The sequence below is a fragment of the Lissotriton vulgaris genome, chromosome 3_1 (genome assembly GCF_964263255.1).
Source record: "Lissotriton vulgaris chromosome 3_1, aLisVul1.2, whole genome shotgun sequence".
In the NCBI taxonomy this organism is placed as follows: domain Eukaryota; kingdom Metazoa; phylum Chordata; class Amphibia; order Caudata; family Salamandridae; genus Lissotriton; species Lissotriton vulgaris.
The window spans coordinates 102347632-102372116 of NC_141689.1; the positions used below are offsets into that span (position 1 = coordinate 102347632).

Below are 24485 nucleotides of genomic sequence, written 5' to 3' on the forward strand. Positions count from 1 at the left end.
AGCACCACAGCGTTCAGCTTCAGGAGTTGCATGCAATCAGTGGCCGATTGGATGACGGTCAATTCCTTGAAGCTGAATGGCGACAAGACCGAGGTGCTGATATTCGGAAAGGACAGGGACGCCTGGTCGAGTGAATGGTGGCAGGCTTCACTGGGAACCTGCCTGACCCCCTCACAGTCGGCTAGAAACCTGGGGGTCATCTTTGACATCGAAGCCTACAGATCAATAGAACTGTAGCTACCTGCTGGGGAGTTCTAAAAATCCTTCGCAGAATTGCCCACTACCTATCCCCGCAGGCAAGAAAACAAACAGTGGTGGCATTGGTTGGATCTCGATTAGATTATTGCAATGCGCTATACACTGAGATTAACAAGGGATTGGTACATCGCCTGCAAGTAACACAGAATGCAGCAGCAAGATTTGTTCCGGACCTCCCTTGCTCCGCCTCCGCTACGTTAGCCAGGAAGAATCTTCATTGGTTACCCATTGAGCAACGTATTTCTTTTAAAATTACTTGCCTAGTCCATAAGGCCCTTACAGCAGGACTGACTGATGGACTGGGATCTCTGCTTTCTAATTATATACCCAGCAGATGTCTCAGATCATCTCAACTGAATCTCCTTGTTATCCCCCGCACTAAAAAGACAAGATGGGGAGGTAGAGCCTTTGCATCAGTGGCCCCTCGACTGTGGAATGCTCTCCCCTGCAAGCTTAAGGCTCTTTCCTCCCTGCCCCTCTTCAAGAAAGCTCTCAAGACCTGGTATTTTGAGAAAGCCTATGATTAATCAGTGTATGGTTATGCAATATATTATGTTAGGCGCCTTGATGCCCATTGGGCTAAGTTCTGCGCGTTATAAATTTATTTTCATTTCATTTCATTTCATGCCAGAACTTGTAGTTTCCAATTCATGCCCATTATTCACCTCCAGTAGTTGTGTGCCTTTTAAATAATTAATGGACCGATAACAGCCCTCCAGTGGGCCCCAGAGCTGAAAGCTGAAAGCTTACGTGGCTTAACGCTGCCTTGTAAATAATGTCAAGTCAGGGTGCCTACAAGGGATTTTGTTTGAGAAATATGACTTCAATTATATTATAATGTAATTACTTGGTGGTTCAGTCTAATCAGATCTTGAGGCAACATTCAAAAATCAAAACCTTCAATAAATGTAACAGAAAAAACAGAAAGAAACCAACACGGGAATATCTTATTGTAAATATACAAAGGAGTTTTATATAGACCAAATTGAAAAGGGTACAATCAATAAGAATTAATTCAGCAATCAATCATGAAAGAGGTTTGTGCAAATTGTTCTACAAATCATGAATAAAAACATCTATTCCAACACAATCAAAACAGTGACATGTTTCACACTGCAAATAACAGTCAATTGAGTACATTGAATATTTGGGAAATAGATGGTAGAGTTGAAGTTTCGGTCTTCCGTGGCATTTGTCCGTCAGACCATCTTCAGGGTGATAAGTATTGAGTATAACAAAGACCCTTATTTCAAGATCCGGATTTTTTAATTAGACCCAGCAGGGTTAATTCAATCTCCAGGAGAATCAGATTAGCTCCACGACTTCAATGTCGGAGCTATCACTGATCCGGTGATTAAAATCGGCCCAGCAGGATAGTGACATTTCAAGTAGAGTCAAATCTGCCTTGATCTTGAAATAAGGGGCTTTGTTATACGCAATACTTATCGTCCTGAAGATGGTCTGATGGACAAACGCCACGAAAGACAATTTGCACAAACCTCTTTCATGATTGATTGCTGAATTAATTCTTCTTGATTGTACCCTTTTCAATTTGGTCTATATAAAACTCCTTTGTATATTTACAATAAGATATTCCCATGTTGTTTCTTTCTGTTTTTTCTGTTAAATTTATTGAACTATTTGATTTTTGAATTTTGGCTCAAGATCTGATTAGACTGAACCACCAAGTAATTACAGTATAATATAATTGAAGTCATATTTCTCAAACAAAATCCCTTGTAGGAACCCTGACTTGACATTGTTGGAACTGTCCAAGCCTCGAAGGTAAGGGTGGGCGTAAAATCCGTTTCGCGGGCGAATTTGTGGATTTTCCGCGATTTTGCGATCCGCGAATCTCGCGAAATCGCGGTAAAATCCGCGAATCAGCAAAGACGAATTTTCAGCCAAGCAAGGGTTACAGCAGCAGGTGCAAAAGTTGAACCTAATTTCTTTGTAACCTTTTACAAAAGGGTTACAAACAAATTAACCTCAACTTGGACACCTGCTGCTAATTGCTTCCTGGCGCCTCGTTGCCTACTTGCAACTATTCTCTGACCCTGCTCTGACCCTTGAAGCAGGGTCAGAGAATAGTTACAAGTAGGCAACGAGGCACCTGTCCAAGGAATTAAACCTCATCAGGAAGCACTTACAGATATAAAAAACAGGAAGAAGGGAGAGGATGGCAACTCAGGAATCTGGCCCTTCAGAGATCCGGCCTCTCTTTCTTTCTCTCGTTCTCTCTCTCTTTCCCTCTCTTTCTCTCTCTTTCTATATATCTATCTATCTATCTATCTATCTCTCTCTCCCTCTCCCATAAACGACTGCATGGGTAGTTTCGCTATGCAAGCGGCTCGCGAAGACGCAAAAAGCCCAGCGAAGACGCAAAAAACTCCGCGAACACGCAAAAAACCCCGCGAACACGCAAAAAAAAGAATCCGCAATTTCGCACAAATTCGCGAATTTTGCGGATCGCGAATTCGCAAATCCGCAAATTCACGGATCGCGAATTCGCAAAATTCGCCCATGCTTACTTGAAGGGTATATTGAGTTTCCCCGCGTCCTTACTCTCTGCCTTGTAAATAAGGTCCCCTTTCATGCTATGGTTAGCATGAAAGGTGTGAGCAGTGGATGTAGCGGTGGGCTTTCCACCGTAACACCCATTGATTTTAATGCTGCCCCCTATGTACAAGGGCAGCATACATAGGAGGCAGCTCCAAAATTGAGGCCAGGTAAAAACTGGTCCTAACTTTGCGAAATGAGGAGAAATGCATTATTTCTCCTCTCACGCTTTTTCCATGTGTGCTACCTTGTGCGGGCACACATGGCAAAGCAAAATGCCATGGATTGTTTATCTACAGGAAGGTCCCCCTGCCTGTACATAAACAATCTGTAAAAAATGCTATTTTGTGACTTTCATGTGTGCTACATGAAGCAGCACACATAAAAGTGACAAACTAGCATTTTAGGATTGTTTATGTGCAGGAAGGGACACCTTCCTGCACATGAACAATCCTCCCCTGCTCGCAGACACCCTTGCACTATGGTGCAAGGGCACCTATGTTGGTACTACACTGCTAAGCGTGGAGCCAGCGCAGGGGGAAATGCAAGGCTGCACCATATCCTGGTAAATATGGTGCAGCCCTGCGTTTCTGAAGTGGCGGAGTGAGGTGTTAAGCCATGACAGCTAATGTCTCACTCCGCCGACTTAACTTGTATAGATCCCTCCGTAATTGATAAAGCTTGAATGTGCCATTGGCTTAAAAGGGAGGACTGTTATAAAGTATCCTGCTTTCTCATTCGACTTTAAAGACAAAAGCAACACCGAAGTAAGAAATAAAAAATAAACAGGCACGAATGGAACTAGCTTGTGTGCAGATGGGCTCCTTGTGAAAGAGTGGAATACACTTACTCAAAGTGAAGCTATTCAGTGGCTAAAGTGGGATGTCAGGCAAAATGTGAATGACACACTCGCAGACCAATGGATGAAGACAGACAGCTGAAAGCCCCTTTAAATAAGTATATTATACATAAATATATATATTTTTTTAAACAAAATGTCTTTACTATTGCCAGATCTAAAAATAGGTAAGAGGTAGAAAACATTAGAGTGAAGGAAAGAAGAATGTGAAGAAAAAAACTAAAGATTGCCATAAAGAAAGATATCAGGATGTAAATGAGATTAGAAGGATTGAAAGAAGAAAGATACATCAAATAGGAGAAAAGGACAGTAAACTCATGGCTCCCAGCGGTCCATCCTCCCATGTGCCTGAATACAATTATTTGATGCACTATATCACAAATAATTCCATCTCCTAAAGCCTTTTGATGACATTACTATTGCTTGGTCTTCTTAACTGAAGCCTTTAACTGTCATAATTTTGTTGTATCTTTTTCTCTTTCATTAAGCACAACATACTGTTACAAGATGGCTGACTACCACATACGAGTATACAAGGACACCGATCACCTGACTGTGCGGAAATTGTTTTCAACCGGACTTAAAGAGTACATTCCCCCTTTCAGAAAGTATGCCTTGACCCTTCCAAGAACCAAGGTTTTCCTGTTGGGGGTCCACATTGCGATCCTGATGGGCTTCCAGCGCTCATACATTTCTGGTCTGCTAGCCACATTATGTGCGACTGCTGCCTTATGTGGAACGCTGTCATTTGTGTGGTGGGGCGCAAACTATATCTTCAGTAACTACATCCAACGTATCCTGAAAGAGGACATGCTTGACATGCAAAAATATTACATACAGAGGAGAAGAGCTTGTTTTTGGGTGGCAGAGTCTAATGGGAAAGTTGTTGGCATGGTGGCCGCCCGGCCATACAGCGCTCGTGATGGAGAGACCACAGTGGTGCTACTGCGGCTGTCGGTGAGCAAGGAACACCGGGGACAAGGAATCGGCAAAGCTTTGTGCAGAACAGTTGTTAACTTCGGCCGACAGGAAGGTTATGAGTCAGTGGTTTTAGATACCGCAATGATTCAATATGCAGCATGGAAGCTTTATGAAAGCTTTGGGTTCATACTCATAAACTCTTTTATTCCACCATTTTTTATCGATAGGTTACTCCACTTATGTGTTCTTACCTATAGTTATAATATTCATACTCATAATTAAAATATCCGGCATTATGTGTCAACCCAAATGGCTCCCATGCGCTTGATTTTTATTACATCTTAGAATTTTGTTGTAGTAACATGTCCCTGATTTGGTTCTTTAGTGATGCTTGATAAACAGGTGACAAATGCAAAAACAACAGTTGATGGACAGAATGCAGAACAATGTCATACATTCACCCCAGTACAGAGATCTGGGCCTAAATCCATAATTGTTTTGCACTCCACACCACCCCAGTTCAGACATGGCCATATGCAAATCAGCCTTGACCCAGTGCCTCATGGGAACAGTCCAGCCCGAACTGCCACGCTGTGTCTTTCCTGGACCGGAATCAAGTATCCTAGGACCGTTTTCTGGCTATCCGCCGTCTTCAGCCAGGATAGCTTGACTCCAGTGGTGTGGAGAGCATGGGACTCATGTCTGAGCATACCCATCCCACCCGGGGTGACAAATGCAAAAACAACAGTTGATGGACAGAATGCAGAACAATGTTATACATTCACCCCAGTACAGAGATCTGGGCCTAAATCCATCATTTTTTGCACTCCACACCACCCCAGTTCAGACATGGCCATATGCAAATCAGCCTTGACCCTGTGCCTCATGGGAACAGACCAGCCCGAACTGCGAAGCTGTGTCTTTCCTGGACCGGAGTCAGGTATCCTAGGACCGGTTTCTGGCTATCAGCCGTCTTCAGCTAGGATACCTTGACTCCAGTGGTGTGGAGAGCATGGGTCTCACGTCTGAGCATACCCATCCCACTCGGGGTGACAAATGCAAAAACAACAGTTGATGGACAGAATGCAGAACAATGTTATACATTCACCCCAGTACAGAGATCTGGGCCTAAATCCATCATTTTTTGCACTCCACACCACCCCAGTTCAGACATGGCCATATGCAAATCAGCCTTGACCCCGTGCCTCATGGGAACAGTCCAGCCAGTACTGCTAAGCCCTGTCTTTCCTGGACCGGAATCAAGTATCCTAGGACGGGTTTCTGGCTATCAGCAGCCGTCTTCAGCCAGGATAGCTTGACTCCAGTGGTGTGGAGAGCATGGGACTCACGTCTGAGCATACCCATTCCACTCGGGGTGACAAATGCAAAAACATCAGTTGATGGACAGAATGCAGAACAATGTCATACATTCACCCAAGTACAGGGATCTGGGCCTAAATCCATCATTTTTTTGCACACCACACCACCCCAGTTCAGACATGGCCATATGCAAATCAGCCTTGACCCTGTGCCTCATGGGAACAGTTCAGCCCGAACTGCCAAGCCATGTCTTTCCTGGACCGGAATCAAGTATCCTAGGACCGGTTTATGGCTATCAACCGGCTTCAGCCAGGATAGCTTGACTCCAGTGGTGTGGAGAGCATGGGACTCACGTCTGAGCATACCAATCCCACTCGAGGTGACAAATGCAAAAACAACAGTTGATTGACAGAATGCAGAACAATCTCATACATTCACCCCAGTACAGAGATCTGGACCTAAATCCATCGTTTTATTGCACTCCACACCACCCCAGTTAAGACATGGCCATATGCAAAACGGCCTTGACCCTGTGCCTCATGGGAACAGTCCAGCCCAAACTGCCACGCTGTGTCTTTCCTGGACCGGAATCAAGTATCCTAGGACCGTTTTCTGGCTATCCGCCGTCTTCAGCCAGGATAGCTTGACTCCAGTGGTGTGGAGAGCATGGGACTCATGTCTGAGCATACCCATTCCACTCGGGGTGACGAATGCAAAAACAACAGTTGATGGACAGAATGCAGAACAATGTCATACATTCACCCCAGTACAGAGATCTGGTCCTAAGTCCATCGTTTGTTAGCACACCACACCACCCCAGTTCAGACATGGCCATAGGCAAATCAGCCTTGACCCTGTGCCTCATGGGAACAGACCAGCCCGAACTGCAAAGCTGTGTCTTTCCTGGACCGGAATCAAGTATCCTAGGACCGGTTTATGGCTATCAACCGGCTTCAGCCAGGATAGCTTGACTCCAGTGGTGTGGAGAGCATGGGACTCACGTCTGAGCATACCCATCCCAATCGGGGTGACAAATGCAAAAACAACAGTTGATGGACAGAATGCAGAACAATGTCATACATTCACCCCAGTACAGAGATCTGGGCCTAAATCCATCGTTTTATTTGCACCACACACCAATCCAGTTCAGACATGGCCATATGCAAATCTGCCTTGACCCAGTGCCTCATGGGAACAGTCCAGTCCGAACTGCCAAGCCATGTCTTTCCTGGACCGGAATCAAGTATCCTAGGACCGGTTTCTGGCTATCAGCCGTCTTTAGCCAGGATAGCTTGACTCCAGTGGTGTGGAGAGCATGGGACTCACGTCTGAGCATACCAATCCCACTCGAGGTGACAAATGCAAAAACAACAGTTGATTGACAGAATGCAGAACAATCTCATACATTCACCCCAGTACAGAGATCTGGACCTAAATCCATCGTTTTTTTGCACTCCACACCACCCCAGTTAAGACATGGCCATATGCAAAACGGCCTTGACCCTGTGCCTCATGGGAACAGTCCAGCCCGAACTGCCACGCTGTGTCTTTCCTGGACCGGAATCAAGTATCCTAGGACCGTTTTCTGGCTATCCGCCGTCTTCAGCCAGGATAGCTTGACTCCAGTGGTGTGGAGAGCATGGAACTCATGTCTGAGCATACCCATTCCACTCGGGGTGACGAATGCAAAAACAACAGTTGATGGACAGAATGCAGAACAATGTCATACATTCACCCCAGTACAGAGATCTGGGCCTAAGTCCATCGTTTGTTTGCACACCACACCACCCCAGTTCAGACATGGCCATAGGCAAATCAGCCTTGACCCTGTGCCTCATGGGAACAGACCAGCCCGAACTGCGAAGCTGTGTCTTTCCTGGACCGGAGTCAAGTATCCTAGGACCGGTTTCTGGCTATCAGCCGTCTTCAGCTAGGATACCTTGACTCCAGTGGTGTGTAGAGCATGGGTCTCACGTCTGAGCATACCCATCCCACTCGGGGTGACAAATACAAAAACAACAGTTGATGGACAGAATGCAGAACAATGTTATTTATTCACCCCAGTACAGAGATCTGGGCCTAAATCCATCATTTTTTGCACTCCACACCACCCCAGTTCAGACATGGCCATATGCAAATCAGCCTTGACCCTGTGCCTCATGGGAACAGTCCAGCCAGTACTGCTAAGCCCTGTCTTTCCTGGACCGGAATCAAGTATCCTAGGACGGGTTTCTGGCTATCAGCAGCCATCTTCAGCCAGGATAGCTTGACTCCAGTGGTGTGGAGAGCATGGGACTCACGTCTGAGCATACCCATTCCACTCGGGGTGACAAATGCAAAAACATCAGTTGATGGACAGAATGCAGAACAATGTCATACATTCACCCAAGTACAGAGATCTGGGCCTAAATCCATCATTTCTTTGCACACCACACCACCCCAGTTCAGACATGGCCATATGCAAATCAGCCTTGACCCTGTGCCTCATGGGAACAGTTCAGCCCGAACTTCCAAGCCATGTCTTTCCTGGACCGGAATCAAGTATCCTAGGACCGGTTTCTGGCTATCAGCCGTCTTCAGCCAGGATAGCTTGACTCCAGTGGTGTGGAGAGCATGAGATTCACATCTGAGCATACCCATCTGACTCGGGGTGACAAACGCAAAAACAACAGTTGATGGACAGAATGCAGAACAATGTCATACATTCACCCCAGTACAGAGATCCGGGCCTAAATCCATCATTTTTTTGCACTCCACACCACCCCAATTCAGACATGGCCATATGCAAATCAGCCTTGACCCTGTTATGTTATGTTATGTTAAAGGTATTTGGTACCACGCACGTTCACCAATTGGTTTCTTGGCGCTCAAAGACAAGTGGAAGGAGGACGCGGGGAGTAGAAGCAGCTAGTCATGAGCAAGATGGAACAGGTAAGTTTTCAAGAGTTTGCGGAAAGTAGTATAGTCAGGTGTGAGCCGAATTGAGAGGGGAAAAGAGTTCCAGGTAGACGGGGCGAGAAAAGAAAAACAAGCACCACTGTGTTTTTTACGTTTAAACCTGGGAGTGATTAAGAGGTTGTGGGCAGAAGATCTAAGGTGTCGGGAGGGGACGTGAGGGTGCAGGCTGAGAGAAATAAAGGCAGGGGCGGAGGCAGATAGAGATTTGAGGACAGTTCATCCCATTTCGAAGATGCAGCGGTGCGCAACCGGGAGCCAGTGTAGTTTTTTCAACATCGGTGTAACATGTTGGTGTTTGGGCTGTTGAAAAATGAGTCTGGCTGCCTGGTTGGAGGTGGTATGCGGGAATCCCCACGTATAGACAGTTGGCATAGTCTATACGTGAGGTGACCAGGGCCATGATGACAAGGGTAAGAGCCTCTGATGATAGTCAAGTCAAGTCAAGTCAAAGAATTTATATAGCGCACTACATACCCAGAGGGTCTCAAGGCGCTTAGGGAGGGGAGGAGGATTACTTGTCAAATATCCATGTTTTAAGTTGCTTTCTGAATGCTAGGTGGTTCTGGGTAAGGCGAAGGTAAGTGGGGAGTGAGTTCCAAGTTTTAGCTGCCAGGTATGAGAAGGATCTTCCTCCCATGGTGGTCTTGTTGATGCGGGGTACAGTGGCGAGGGCTTGGCTGGAAGAAAGTAGTTGGCGGGAGGGGGTGTAGAAGGACAGTCGTGAGTTGAGGCATTCTGGTCCGATGTCGTAGAGTGATTTGTGTGCGTGGGTCAGCAGTCGGAAAGTGATCCTCTTATCGACGGGCAGCCAGTGGAGGTCTTTCAGGTGGCCAGAGATGTGTTCGTTACGCGGGATGTCTAATATGATCCTGGCTGAGGCGTTTTGGATTCGTTGGAGTTTCTTCTGGATTTTAGCGGTAGTACCTGCGTAGAGGGTGTTTCCGTAGTCCAGTCGGCTCGTGACCAGAGCATGGGTGACTGTTTTTCTGGTTTCGGTGGGGATCCAGCGAAATGTTTTTTTGAGCATGCGAAGAATGTTGAAGCAGGATGAGGATACGGCGCTGACTTGTCTGTTCATTGAAAGTGAAGAATCCAGGATAACGCCTAGGTTCCGTGCGTGGTCTGTCGGGATGGGTGCTTTTCCAAGGGCTTCTGGCCACCAAGAGTCGTCCCATGCAGAGGGGGATGTACCTAAGATGAGGACTTCTGTTTTATCTGAGTTCAGTTTCAGACGGCTGTGTTTCATCCATTCGGCAACTTCTTTCATTCCTTCGTGTAGGTTGGTTTTGGCGGTGCTGGGGTCATTGGTGAGAGAAAGGATCAGTTGAGTGTCATCCGCGTAGGAGATGATGTTGAGATTGTGTTGGCGAGCGATGGCCGCAAGGGGGCTCATGTATACGTTGAAGAGGGTGGGACTGAGTGAGGATCCTTGTGGTACGCCGCAGATGACTTCAGTGGCCTCGGACTTGAATGGTGGAAGGCGGACTCTCTGGGTTCTTCCGGTGAGGAACGAGGTGATCCATTCAAGTGCTTTTCCTTGTATTCCGATGTTTCTGAGGCGTTGTAAAAGGGTGCTGTGGCAGACTGTGTCGAAGGCTGCAGGGAGGTCGAGGAGGATGAGGGCGACTGTGTCTCCATTGTCCAGTAGAGTTCGGATGTCGTCTGTTGCTGCGATGAGGGCGGTCTCAGTGCTGTGTTTTGCTCGGAAGCCAGATTGTGAGGAGTCGAGGGATTTGTTGGCTTCGAGGAAAGCGGCGAGTTGGTTGTTGACAGCTTTCTCGATGACTTTGGCCGGGAAAGGAAGGAGCGATATGGGGCGGTAATTTTTGAGTTCGGTGGGGTCCGCTGTGGGTTTTTTCAGAAGGGCGGTGAGTTCAGCGTGTTTCCAGCTTTCCGGAAAGGTGGCGGAGTTGAAGGAGCAGTTGTTGACGTCTCGGAGGTGCGGTGCTATGACGGAGTCTGCTTTGTTGAAGATGTGGTGAGGACATGGGTCTGTGGGGGATCCTGAGTGGATGGAGTTCATCAGGCGGATGGTGTTCTCAGTGGAGATTGGGTTCCAGTCGTTGAGGGTGTTCAAGGGGGGAGAATGTTCAGCATATGGTTGGGTGGGTTGGTCTCCGGGTTGGTTGTCGAAGCTGTTGTGGATGTCTGCAATTTTGTTGTGGAAGAATAAAGCCAGGGAGTCGCAGAGGGCTTGAGAGGGGGTGATGTCGTTGGAGTTGGCCGAGGGGTTGGTAAATTCCTTGACGATGTTGAAAAGTTCCTTGCTGTTGTGGGCGTTGTTGTCTAGTCGATCCTTGAATGCTGTTTTCTTGGCCTTTCGGATTAGTTGGTGGTGTGTGCGGGTGGCGTTTTTGAAGGCGTCCTTGGTGCTAGTGGTTGGGTCTTTTTTCCAGGCCTTTTCAAGGGAGCGGCAGAGTTTCTTGGACTTCTTAAGATCATCGTTGAACCATGAGGCTTTCTTGCTGCCAGGTTTGCTTTGACGTTTTTTCAGTGGTGCTAGGATGTCGGCGGTGTTGGATAACCATAGGGTGAAGTTGGCGGCGGCTTGGTCTGGGTTAGAAGAGTGGGCTGGGGTGTTTAGAAGGAGCGATGAGGAGATCTGGTCGATGGTGATTTTGTTCCAGTTTCTTTGCAGAGTTGGTTGGAGGTGGTTGGTGGGTTTCGGCTTGTTGTAGGTGAAGTGAACGCAGCTGTGGTCAGTCCAAAGGAGATCCGTAGTGTGGCTGAAGGAGACATGATTGCTGGAGGTGAAAATGGGGTCGAGTGTGTGACCTGCGATGTGGGTGGGGGAGGTGACCAGTTGTTTAAGTCCGAGGTTGGCGAGGTTGTCCAAAAGGGGGGTGGTGTTGCGGTCGTTGTCCTTTTCAAGGTGAAAGTTGAGGTCTCCCAGAAGGATGTAATCTTTGGAGGGGAGCGCGTGTGGAGTGATGAAGTCCGTGATGTCTTCACTGAATTTTGCGCGGGGTCCTGGTGGTCTGTAGAGGAGGGTGCCTCTGAGTGTGGTCTTGGATCTTCCCGATTCTGCGAAGGTGATAGAAGCAGGCCGAGGTAACAGCATTGATGTGGGGCCGCATCGAAAGGTCACTAGAAATGATGACTCCTAGGCTCTTCACGGAGTTGACTGGACAGGGGGGGGGAACCAAGGGCTGGGGGCCAGAAGTTAGGAGTCCAAGGGTGCGAAAGCCCACCGATCAGAACCAACTCAGTCTTGCTAGGGTTGAGCTTCAGCTGGCTGAAGTTCATCCACTCATAGATGGTGAGCATTATTGATTGGAAGTTAGAGCAAGAGAGAGGGGAGGGGTCGATGGGAAAGATGAGTTGCAGATCATCTGCATAGTTAAAGATGATAACAGAGGAGTGACGAAGAGAGGCAAGAAGGGGCTGCATATATAGATTGAACAAAAGAGGGGACAAGGCAGAACCCTGAGGAACACCGCAGGAAAGTGAGATTTGGGGAGCGGAGAAGGTGGACAGTTGTACCGATTAGGAGCGGTGTTGAAGGAAGGATACAATCCAAGACAGGGCCGGGCCCATGATGCAAAAACAACAGGATGCTTGATTCTGGTCCAGGAAAAACATGGCTTGGCAGTTCGGGCTGGACTGTTCCCATGATGCACAGGGTCAAGGCTGATTTGCATATGGCCATGTCTGAACTGGGATTGTGTGGAGTGCAAAAAAACGATGGATTTAGGCCCAGATCTCTGTACTGGGGTGAATGTATGAAATTGTTCTGCATTCTGTCCATCAATTGTTGTTTTTGCATTTGTCACCCCGAGTGGGATGGGTATGCTCAGACGTGAGTCCCATGCTCTCCACACCACTGGAGTCAAACTATCCTGGCTAAAGACGGATGATAGCCAGAAACTGGTCCTAGGATGCTTGATTCCGGTCTAGGAAAGACATGGCTTGGCAGTTCGGGCTGGACTGTTCCCATTAGGCACAGGGTCAAGGCTGATTTGCATATGGCCATGTCTGAACTGGGGTGGTGTGGAGTGCAATAAAACGACGGATTTAGGCCCAGATCTCTGTACTGGGGTGAATGTATTACATTGTTCTGCATTATGTCCATCAATTGTTGTTTTTGCATTTGTCACCCCGAGTGGGATGGGTATGCTCAGACGTGAGTCCCATGCTTTCCACACCACTGGAGTCAAGCTATCCTGGCTGAAGACAAATGGTAGCCAGAAACCGGTCCTAGGATGCTTGATTCCGGCCCAGGAAAGACATGGCTTGGCAGTTAGGGCTGGACTGTTCCCATGATGCACAGGGTCAAGGCTGATTTGCAAATGGCCATGTCTGAACTGGCGTGGTGTGGAGTGCAAAAAAACGATGGATTTAGGCCCAGATCTCTGTACTGGGGTGAATGTATGACATTGTTCTGCATTCTGTCCATCAATTGTTGTTTTTGCATTTGTCACGCCGAGTGGGATGGGTATGCTCAGACGTGAGACACATGCTCTCCATACCACTGGAGTCATGCTATCCTGGCTGAAGACGGCTGGTATCCAGAAACCGTTCCTAGGATGCTTGATTCCAGTCCAGAAAAGACATGGCTTGGCAGTTCGGGCTGGACTGTTCCCCTGAATGCACAGGGTCAAGGCTGATTTGCATATGGCCATGTCTGAACTGGGGTGGTGTGGAGTGCAAAAAAACGATGGATTTAGGCCCAGATCTCTGTACTGGGGTGAATGTATGACATTGTTCTGCATTCTGTCCATCAATTGTTGTTTTTGCATTTGTCACCCCCGAGTGGGATGGGTATGCTCAGACGTGAGTCCCATGCTCTCCACACCACTGGAGTCAAGCTATCCTGGCTGAAGACGGCTGCTGATAGCCAGAAACCTGTCCTAAGATGCTTGACTCCGGTCCAGGAAAGACATGGCTTGGCAGTTCGGGCTGGACTGTTCCCATGAGGAACAGGGTCAAGGCTGATTTGCATATGGCCTTGTCTGAACTGGGGTGGTGTGGAGTGCAAAAAAACGATGGATTTAGGCCCAGATCTCTGTACTGGGGTGAATGTATGACATTGTTCTGCATTCTGTCTATCAATTGTTGTTTTTGATAAACAGGTGAAGCAACAAGCGTGTATTTTGAAAGATATGGGACCCCCTGAGCTCATTAGCAATGGTTTAGGGTGAAGATATGCTACTACAAGGAGTTGGCGATGACCCTCACAGAGTCCACTAGGATGACCCACACCCTCCAGGTCATTATGGACACCGTATCCAGCTGTGGACTTTTATGTGTTAGCCTAATGCATTCTGGGTGTTCTAGCTGTGTAGAACTAAGTAGACCAAGACGCCTGAAAATAATAATTCAGAGGTGTAAAGGTCAGGATTGCAGATAGTGTCTGTAATGATATGGAGTGAGGTGGTCACCTCCTTAAAGCATGGTTAAGAGTTCACCTGTGCAAAGGTATGCCACACTATGGAGACAGTTCAGAAAGAAGAGAAAGCAATGGAACAGAGACATTTGCATGTGTAAGTGATGTGTAAAAGTGGATCATGGCCTTTGCCCTCTGCGCATGACTCAAGATTAAGGATCATGCTCTGCTGAAGCTCTCGGCCCAGACACTGCTCTTTGAATGACCTCCTATCCAAGCACCATGCATTCTTCATGACTACTCTGTCTTGACACTCTGTTAGACACTGAACAACATCCAACACAAAGTAACTGAACATCTGACAATGGCAACAAAGTATGGTTAAGGATTGGAAGAGGATTCTTCACAATCCCACACCATGCAGGCAAGTTTTGTTCGTGTACACAGCCCATCTTTACACAGTGTGTCTCCTCGTTTATTTTTTGGGGACTCTGGAAACCCGTTTTTGACCTTTGGTCAGTATAGACGTACAACAAAGTTGCAATCTGCAATTAGACCTCCTTAAATATGAAAGACCTTATATCAATTGTCTTACTAAACGTTTTTGTAAGTCATTTGTAACAATTAGACAGATTGTATATGCTGTCCAAAAGTGCCTTTTAATTGTAATTTGCAATAAGTCTACTTGTGGTAAAATGTACAACAAAGGTGCATTGTGGCCTTAAGCATAATGATGTTTTAGCGCGGGCTACGCCAGGTTTCTAATAAATACAATTGAGAAACCATTGAAAATACCAAATTTACCAACTTGTATGTGAGTTTGAAGAGTGCATTAAAAGTTGTATGCTACTGCTTATTTGGTAATATAAAAAAGTAGGCTGTATTTATTTGTGCTACACTTTTGTATGCGCTAAGGAGCCATGTTCGAGGAAGTAGCAGTTAAAAAAACTTAATTTGTAATAACCACTGCTAGGAAGAGATACAATACTATTGTTGCAGGTGGTATGTAAATAAAGACAAAAACACTAAATCAACACATTGAATTTTTGTTATCTACACTGCAGAAATAAAGTTTTTAAGATAACAACCTTTCTGCCTAAATGTTTTTTCCAACTTGTAAATGTTGTTCTCATTCTCTGTATGTCTGAGCTGGTGTCTGGAATGCTGAGATTGGAATGGTGAGAATGAGCAGACTGTTGCTGTGTGTGTGGAGTGGATGCTGGGAGATAGTGGTAGTCGGATGGTGGATTGAGCCGGGTCTAGACCGCCCTGCTGTTGCTGTGTCCTAAGGGCCCAACTTGAAATAAAGAGCTTATCTGGCCTATGCAGCTTCGGCACCAATACATTCAATAGGAACAGTGACATAAGGAGAGGCATTGGTGACTGCACACTATGATTTCACAATTAAGGGGACTGTGGTGCAGACTAGTCCATGTCTTTGTAGATTCATGTGTGCCTGCTTGGTGTTTATGTACTGCAACATTTGCACATCAATGCATTTTAATTCAAGTATCACTTTTGCTACATTCATACATCAGCGACAAGCCCATTGAGTGATGTTGTGAGGTACAAGCTATGCCTCCATTGCTAGAGGGGTGTGACAAGCAAGAAACCTGGTGAATGCATAAGGGTTTACCAAGTCTGAGGAGAGCATGCAGTCTCTTAGAGTGCAGTTAAATGCATTCTGCAAAATCCATGAAGGAACTGTGTTTCCTGCTAGCGTTGCGGTCAAGGTGATGAACATAGGTCTTGTGACAATCTGCAGCACCAGGCAAATGGGAACTTTACAATCTGAGGTGAGTCAGTTGGCATTGGAAGAAGAGGATGTGGTGATTGGGTGGATTGGGGACATAGCAGTACCACTGCGCAGCACTAGATAAATAGGAGCTCTCCTCTATGCGTGAGTTAGTCAGCATTGGAAGAAGAGATTGGGGTGTTTGGGAGCCTATCTGTCCTACTCATTTGTGAGTAAGCATCACTGTTGGAAGGTGGATTATTGGTAGGAGTAAGTATACACCTACCATTAGCAATTAGGCCACCAACGCAATATAAGGTCTAGTCATGGTCTTAATGCATTAGCCCCTGGCCCAACCATTGGTAGCTGGCTAAAAGTAGACAGGCTTAACTTAGGAGGCAGGTGTGTGAAGCATTTAAAATATTATTTTTATGATTAGAATGACACCAAAACAACAAAAATCGTTATAGGGTACTGGATATATGCATTTTGAAAGAATAAACACTTTCTAGTACTTACAAATATATAGGGCCGACTTGTGATATCTGGGCGTGCCTAGCTGGGAAAAAGTCAAAGTTTAAGGGCTGACCGCAATGGAGTTCTGGTCAAATACACTAAGCAGAAGGCTCCGGTCAAAATGTTACCTTCATACTAGAAATTTTTCTGGAGGATTTTATCGACATTGAGCGAGGCTCCTCTTCAGGTCAGGATTCGAGTCGACAATGGTGGCTTGACTCAGTTTGAGGCCTTGGTGAAATCCTAAAAGTCTTGGCCTCTGGAGCTTTCAGCAGGACAAAGCTGAAATCTAGGCTGAGTCATGGTACGACGTTGGCGGCCTGCAAAGAGTCAACAGGTCGGTTACCTTATGCAGCTTTTTCCAAACGTTGTTCCAAACTTCTAGAAACTACAGGAACTTCTTCCTGAAGTTCCTCTTGAGGGTTCAGAGTGTCCAAAACACCAATACAGAGCACGTGGCCACATCTTTAAAGGTCCACTGGATGCACTCTAGGCTGGCGGCTTCTTGAGGAAGATGGTGCAGATGAGCTTTGTTAACCTGTTGCTTTCAGGGAGAACACTCCTTAACCTTTTTTGAAGCAAGGCAAAGTCCTCAGAGCTGTAGTTCCAAGAATGAAGCAGGAACAGTCCTACAAAGTGCAACCCTTTGGCAGCAGGGCAGTCCTTCTTATGCTTGAAGTTACAAGCAGTATTTCTGAGTTACTATGCAGCTCTCACATATGTATCCAATATTCTGGGGCAACAAGTAGGGGGGGTTCTTCTGGCCAATTAGGTGCTGGGGGTCACCCAAAAGCATGACAGCTTCCTCCAAAGTGTGGCATATTCTTATCCCACAAAGCATTGTACTTTTAAATGTAAGATGGAGTATTTCTCTCCTTGGGAGTAAGAGCTGGCTAAGCCAACCTACTGTCAATCAATCAGAGCATTTATAAAGCGCACTACTCACCCGTGAGGGTCTCAAGGCGCTGTGGGGGGGTGCTGCTACTGCTTGAAGAGCCAGGTCTTGAGGTGCTTCCTGAAGATATAGATGGTCACGGGTCAGTCGTAGGTGAGTGGGCAGGGAGTTCCAGGTCTTCGCTGCCAGGTAAGAGAATGATCTTCCTCCGGAGGTGGTTCTGCGTATTTGTGGGACGATGGCGAGGACGAGGCTGGTGGAGCAAAGCTGGCGGGTGTGGGTGTAGAACGAGAGTCGGCTGTAGAGGTAGTTGGGGCCCATGTTGTGGAGCGCTTTGTGTGCATGGGTTAGCATTCTGAACGTGATCCTTTTGTTGACGGGGAGCCAGTGGAGGTTTCTCAGGTGGGTGGTTATGTGGCTGTGGCGAGGGATGTCGAGGATGAGTCGTGTGGTAGCGTTTTGTATGCGCTAGAGCCTCGTCTGAAGTTTGGCGGTGGTTCCTGCGTATAGGGCATTCCAGTAGTCCAGTCGGCTGATGACGAGGGCCTGGGTGACTGTTCTTCTGGTTTCTGTGGGGATCCACCGGAAGATCTTTCGAAGCATTCTCAGGGTGTTGAAGCATGAGGATGAGACGGCGTTGACTTGTTTGGTCATAGTGAGGGAGGAGTCCAGGATAAAGCCCAGGTTGCGTGCGTGGTCCGTGGGTGTCGGTGCGGTTCCCAGCGCCGATGGCCACCAGGAGTTATCCCAGGCAGATGGGAATTGTCCGAGGATGAGTTGAGTTTGAGACGGCTGTGCTTCATCCAGTCTGCTACTTCTTTCATCCCTTCTTGGAAGTTGGTTTTGGCGGTTGCTGGGTCCTTGGTGAGGGATAGTATCAGCTGGGTGTTGTCGGCGTAGGAGATGATGTTGATGTTGTGTTTTCATGCGATAGTGGCGAGGGGGCTCATGTAGATATTAAAGAGTGTTGGGCTGAGTGAGAATCCTTGAGGGACGCCGCAGATGATCTCGGTGGCCTCGGAGCAGAAGGGGGAGGCGGACTCTCTGGGTTCTTCCGGAGAGTAACGAGATGATCCATTCCAGGGCCTTTCCCTGGATTCCAGTGTTGCTGAGGCAAAATAAACAGACAGTAGCAAAAAAACAGGGCACAATGCAGATGCAAAACAAAGAGAAGATACTTCAGAAACTCAACACTCTCTTTCCAGACCTCCTGCAAATAAAGAGGGGGTTGGCCTGGCTGGTATTTCGTACTGTCCTGTTCTCTTTGAAACCCCAGTTTGTGTACCCAGCCCCCTTCCTGGCCTACTCCTTGCCGCTGCAGAGCTCCATCCACCAGATAACCTATGTCTCTATGCAGTACACTTATCACCTCATCAAAGTAGTATGGCTAAGTTTGTTAAGGGCTGGTAAAAGGCTGGGTTGGGGCTGCAAGAAAGGAAAGTTCAATAACCTCTTTACGGTATTAGTTGTAATAAATTCAACAGTGGCAATTTGTTGGATTTATCATTAACAATCTTTTAAGTATTTGAAATAATATTTTAGCTCACGCCTGTCAATAGTTACACTGTATTACAGTATTCCAATGTTCAATCAATCAAATGCTTGTGAGGCGTGGCTACCCATCTGTAAGGGACTCAAGGCACTTACTGCCGATCCATCTAGGCACTGTGGTTCAGTCGAAGAGCCAGGTCTTGAGGTCCTTCCTGAATTGGGGCAGTGACGGTGATTGCCTGAGCTGGAGAGGTTAGCCTATGGGGCTAATATGCTACTATCGGGAAAAAATGTTTTTCCCTAACCCGGGCATATAAAACATATTTTCAAATGCCTCTGCTTATTTTTACATGGTACCCTACAAAGGAGGCACCTACGATAGACCTTAGGGGCGACCTATATCTCAAAATAAGGTAATTTAATACTGTAGAAGTACCTTAAAATCCAAAGTCGAATTTGCATGTACATCAATTCAAAAGCAGCTTGACTTTTAAAATGACAGCAGGCAACGCAGCACTGTACTCTTAAGTGCCTCAGAGCTGCTGGGCATCTAACCCTACATGCCCCACCATGTGTTAGGGAGTTACAGGTAGGTTGTCAGTGATAATTGTAATTACACCTAAATACCATACACCTTTTTAGTCAGAGCACTGGCCCTGGGCCTTGTTAGCTGAACTGAGGGCCTGGTCAGTTATCACTGTTATCAGTCACAATTAAAAGAAATTAGGGTCGTCAGGGTAAAAAGGATGACTTTTTCACAATCACTGATGTCTCAGATTTAAGACCTGTGTGTTAAAGAGGAGTGGCTGGCTACATAGTCTACATTGACATAGTGAAGGAGGGTAGTAAGCTGATATTTGATTAGGAAAGGTCTAGAGACATTGGAAGACAACCCAATGACCCTTGGTTATTAGAGAAAGAGTAGTGGTTCTATCTTCAAGGACATTAGTTTTAGAAATGACATTGTGTTGTAAGAGGGACATAGTGTCCTGGAGCCAGGGGATGTCAAAACATTGCCTGCCTGACATTTTTCGAATTGCAAAGTTAACATTTGACATTCAGTTAATCAGTGGGATAATTTGGCTTTCATTGAGTCAATAATAATATATAGGCCTTTGTGAAAAAATTGCTTTATTTCCACTAACTGTGAGGTTCATTAGGTTGGGGAAGAGTTTGTTTGGTGATTCTTATGTATTGACATGTGTCATATACATTTGTAATACATGTGGCAGGTTAATTCATTTCCGTGTAGGTTCACTTCTGTTGTTCTGGAAATGCAGTTTGTTAATGGAAATGGTGTGCTGAATGATTAGACCTACACAACAGGCTGGGAAGTTTAAATTATCCGCCTGTGGGTTGTTTTGGGACTACTGTATGAATATTTACTTTGACACCATATGAAGTTTAATTATTAGTTTGGGGCGAAGGGTGTTCATCAGCTTGTTGTTGTGCAGATACATGCTGTTGTGTGTTTCCAAGTGTTGTAGATTGTCATATTTCACATAGGTATCCTATATAGGTGCAGGTAACATTGCAACCCTTCACCTATATTCTTCCCTACATTACATACATAACGGTTCTTAGTGACTGACCTTTTACCTAATACGACACTGCATTCAGAATGCGGGTTTTACCCTAGTTCGAATCTCATACATTATACATGAGGTTTCTTGGAAGCACTATATGTGAGTAAAACACCCAGGCAAATTCCCAATACCTACTAGCACATGAAAGGTGGTAAACACCACACAAAAAATAATCGACTACTGTTTTTACACATAGAATACAATTTAATTCCTCATACAAAATATAATGTTTGGTAAAATCGATACATGATAATAGACAATTGATAAAACATTTCGGCATTAGAGCATATGCATTTTTCTCCCATACACACAACACTTATTGAATATAAAAACTATTGGATGGTTTCCTGTCTACGCGTTTCGACACCAGGGTGTGTCTTCCTCAGGACTGTACCATCGTAATGCTGTTTATTGTAAATCCTTAAAAGGGAAATATTCGAATTCATTAAGATGACCCTTCACTGTAGGGCTAGTGTATAATCACTGTTTACACACATGAAGTTGACCGATCATCTATTTAAAAGGCCGACTAGAAAAACATCAAGATGCCATGTGGATCATAGTTGTGTTTGCCGTAATACTAGATGCCGCCGGGAATACATCGAATCCGGTCCGTTTAACTCTGCTACATACAGATAAAAGCTTTCTCTATCTTATGAAGCACATCCGGATTAACGCTACACGGCGCCGCTGATTAACCATAACAGAGCAAACTGTTGAGCAGGATAAAAAAATGCTTAACCTATGAAATATATCCGGACTAACGCTACACGGCGCCTCTGACCAACTCGAACAGAGCATTCTTTGGAGCAGGACTATTATCGCCTTTGTGTTTATACCTACCCGTACTGCTTGAATATATGGAAAGTACAGCCAAATGGTAATTTGATGTCAGCAACTTTCCATTATCGTATCACGTACGATTATTGAAGACTCAAACGAGACCTATACATTCCCGCGGGACCCTGTGAAGTCCTGAAGAAGAGCTGAGGGATACAGCTCGAAACTAGTTGACTTTTTTACTAGGGTCCTGTTTTTTCATAATAGAACCAGCCCACCTAGTAAACCACCCCACTTTTAATGTATCCGCTAGGCGCATGAATAAAGTTTGTTTGTTTAGCTCACTAGTAGGAAATTTTTAACCCACACCACTCCACTCACTTCCCCTTTTTCACATGACACGACACATAGTCTACAATTGAAAGTGCTCCTACGCAATACCGTTAGTCGTAGCACGCCTCAACCCGCAGCGGGTTGGGAAGCCCCTATGATGAAGCATGTCACCGTGAGGAAACTCCGGTGAGTGAGGGGACTAAAGAAAAAAAGTTTTTTTCCCCTTGCCCAACTTGTCTTCCTTGAGACATATCCCATTCTGGAAGTGTCTCATTTGCCAGCTAGGTTTTCTTGATCCAATATTAGTGGCCTACACACCACATCCTGACATTGAAACAATGCTACCAGGAGACTTACTCACACAACACAAAGAATTGATAAAAATCTACAGAAACTTGACACAATTCATCATGAGGACACTTACAGTCCAACCAGCAATAGTTGCAACAAATGGAACTCAAGCTCAGAGTACAACAACTAAAATCACATCACAATCATTACACGCGGTGATGGGTAAAATGTCCACAAAACGTGAACAAATGCCATTCTGGGTAGTTCAGAAATTAACACAGCTAGAGGCAGTATTTCTGAATACTATCTCGTATGAAAAACACAGAATGCTAACAATCTGCTTGCCCATGGGGATAACACCACAAATAGAAGATTGTAACACTTGGAGTAAAGTCTTTGCTGCCAATTAGTACCAGAACTCATGGTATTCCATCCTTAGCAGTGATACCAGATGCATTGAGACAAATGCAAAACGAGTACAGAGCAGAGCCTGCTCTGAACTTAGGGATGAAGTTACTAGGTAACTATGCCCAGGTATCAGCCATAATATTAGCTAATTATAAAGAGGAAGAAGCTTCAGTGGCTATCCACCAATGCCTAAGAGAGTTCAGTCCTTTAGAACAGGAACGCAAACTACCAAAAATAATTGAAGCTGCATATGCAGAATTAGGCAGAGACAGTTTGGGTGGGAAAGCTTTAAAACCACAACTGACGGGCAATCCTGAAAAGGACACTTCCAAGCAGATACCTGCTTCAACTAAGAAGAAGGGGGACAATAAAAAACAAAAAAACTTTAAAGGAAACAGCTCTCAATCCAGAGGTAGATCTCCTCTACAGGAGCCCTCTGTGAAGAGGTGTAACCTAAAGATTAGGGACAATATTAGGAAACCTGACAAGTATCAGGAAACTGATACACGCTCCTCTCGTTCCTTCCAGGGTTTATCCAAAAACTCAGAGAGGGAAGGACGGTCAGACAGACAGGAAGAGCATACAAAGTCCACAGACAAGCAGCACGCTCAAGATTACACTTCAATAAAAGAAAAGAAACCAAAGCAAAAGCCACAGTTCAAAAAGAAGAAGGTTGCAGGTCTAAAGATTTGACATGCCCAGAATTCTGAGAACTCGACTACCGAACGGGGAATGAGCTCTGACGATGCTAGACAGTGCGGCAGAGGTAACAATAGCTCGCAAGACCCTGATGGAATTTCTGGTGATAGTGGACTTGAATGATTATATCACGGTAGAAACACCTGATGGAGGGGACAATTGTAGAACAGTGAGAGGTCTCTTTTGGGAGAACCTGAGGTTTGGCTATGGCATTTTTCTAGCTGAACAAGATTGGCCGCCAGCATTCGTCATGGGTTGCCCTAAAGGGGAAACGGTAATTCTACCGGCATTCTCAGACCCATATTCCCAGGTACCTAAAACACACATATGCGCAGGAGTGAGCAGTAGCCCAAGCGTCATTAATGTACAAAAACCATGTTGGATGAGATGAGGATTCAACCCACCACATAATTCCTTTAAAAAATACTCCAATTGCACAGAGGCGGTATCCAATAAAGCAAGAAGCTAAAACACAGGTCAGGGAGATCTTAGATCAACTTGAATACCACGGGGTGATCAAAAATTGCACCTCATTAATGAATAATCCTTTGTTTCTGGTCATGAAACTGACAATTCATATTGTTTAGTTTTAGATTACAGACATTTAAAGACTCAAAGTTCAAAATGCACACAGTGCTGCATTAATGAATAACAATGTGCGGAAAAATATAAAACAACACTTGGTATCTCAAATGGATTTTTCTGCCAAAATATAGCGCCTGAAAGCAGGTATCCAACAGCATTCTCAGCGCAAGGATTTCAGAGGCAATATTGTTGACTCCCTCAAGGGTATAAGAACAGCCCAGGGTTGTTTTCGGCCAGAGTAACTGAGTTACTTCAACATTTGGATGAAGAGGCATGGTCTTATGTGGATGATATTTATCGAACAGACGATGACCTTGAGGACCACTTGAACAGAGTGAATACCATAATTTTCGGATTCGCATCTAAGGGCGACAAATTCAACTTTACAAAAATGTATTCTGTTATTAGGATATGAGCTTTCAAGTGAAGGGAAAAGCCTGGCAGCCAATTTTTGGGGAAAATGAGCGCTGCTCCAACCTCCAAAATCATTGAAAAATTTACAATCAATACTGGGATTCTTACATTTTAGTAGAACATGCATTTTGGATTATGCATAAAGAGTAAAACCTTTCTACGACCTAATAAAACCTGATTTTTCCGTAAGACAATGGACACAGGAACACACAGATAAACTTCTTTACTTACAAGCTGACATGATAGCTTCCAAACACTTACAGAAACGCGTAAACGGACGCAACCTGGTGATCCGTATATATGCGGGTCAATCTGGGTACACCTATATAACATATAATGAAGGTTAAACAGTACCAATTGCATAGAAATAACATTTGTGCACAAATGCTGAGATGCTCTTCGCATCTACAGAAAAGATTGAGAAATCAGTACAGACTGCTCTAGTGAGAGAAAGGCAGTAAGAAGGTGGGAAGACCCAATACACCATTGGAGGCTTGGGCAATATCAACAATATTAGGTACAAAGGGCCTCAGATGTAGGTAGCCCAATAC

At 45.5% G+C, this 24485-nt stretch overlaps 2 protein-coding genes across 3 annotated transcripts in view; both read left to right on the forward strand.

The window, feature by feature from the left end:
* The window catches only part of LOC147726030 (N-acetyltransferase 8F1-like), a 203865-nt gene extending 198872 nt beyond the window's left edge, over window positions 1–4993 (forward strand). For both annotated transcript variants that reach the window (XM_086960145.1, XM_086960144.1), the window contains exon 2: window positions 4165–4993. In XM_086960145.1, coding sequence (XP_086816271.1) covers window positions 4184–4879 — 696 coding nt within the window. In that variant the 5' untranslated portion in view covers window positions 4165–4183 and the 3' untranslated portion in view covers window positions 4880–4993. The remainder of the gene's footprint in view (window positions 1–4164) is intronic.
* LOC147726031 (N-acetyltransferase 8F1-like) overlaps window positions 1–24485 on the forward strand; it is a 427392-nt gene that overhangs the window by 198772 nt on the left and 204135 nt on the right. The window lies entirely within an intron of this gene.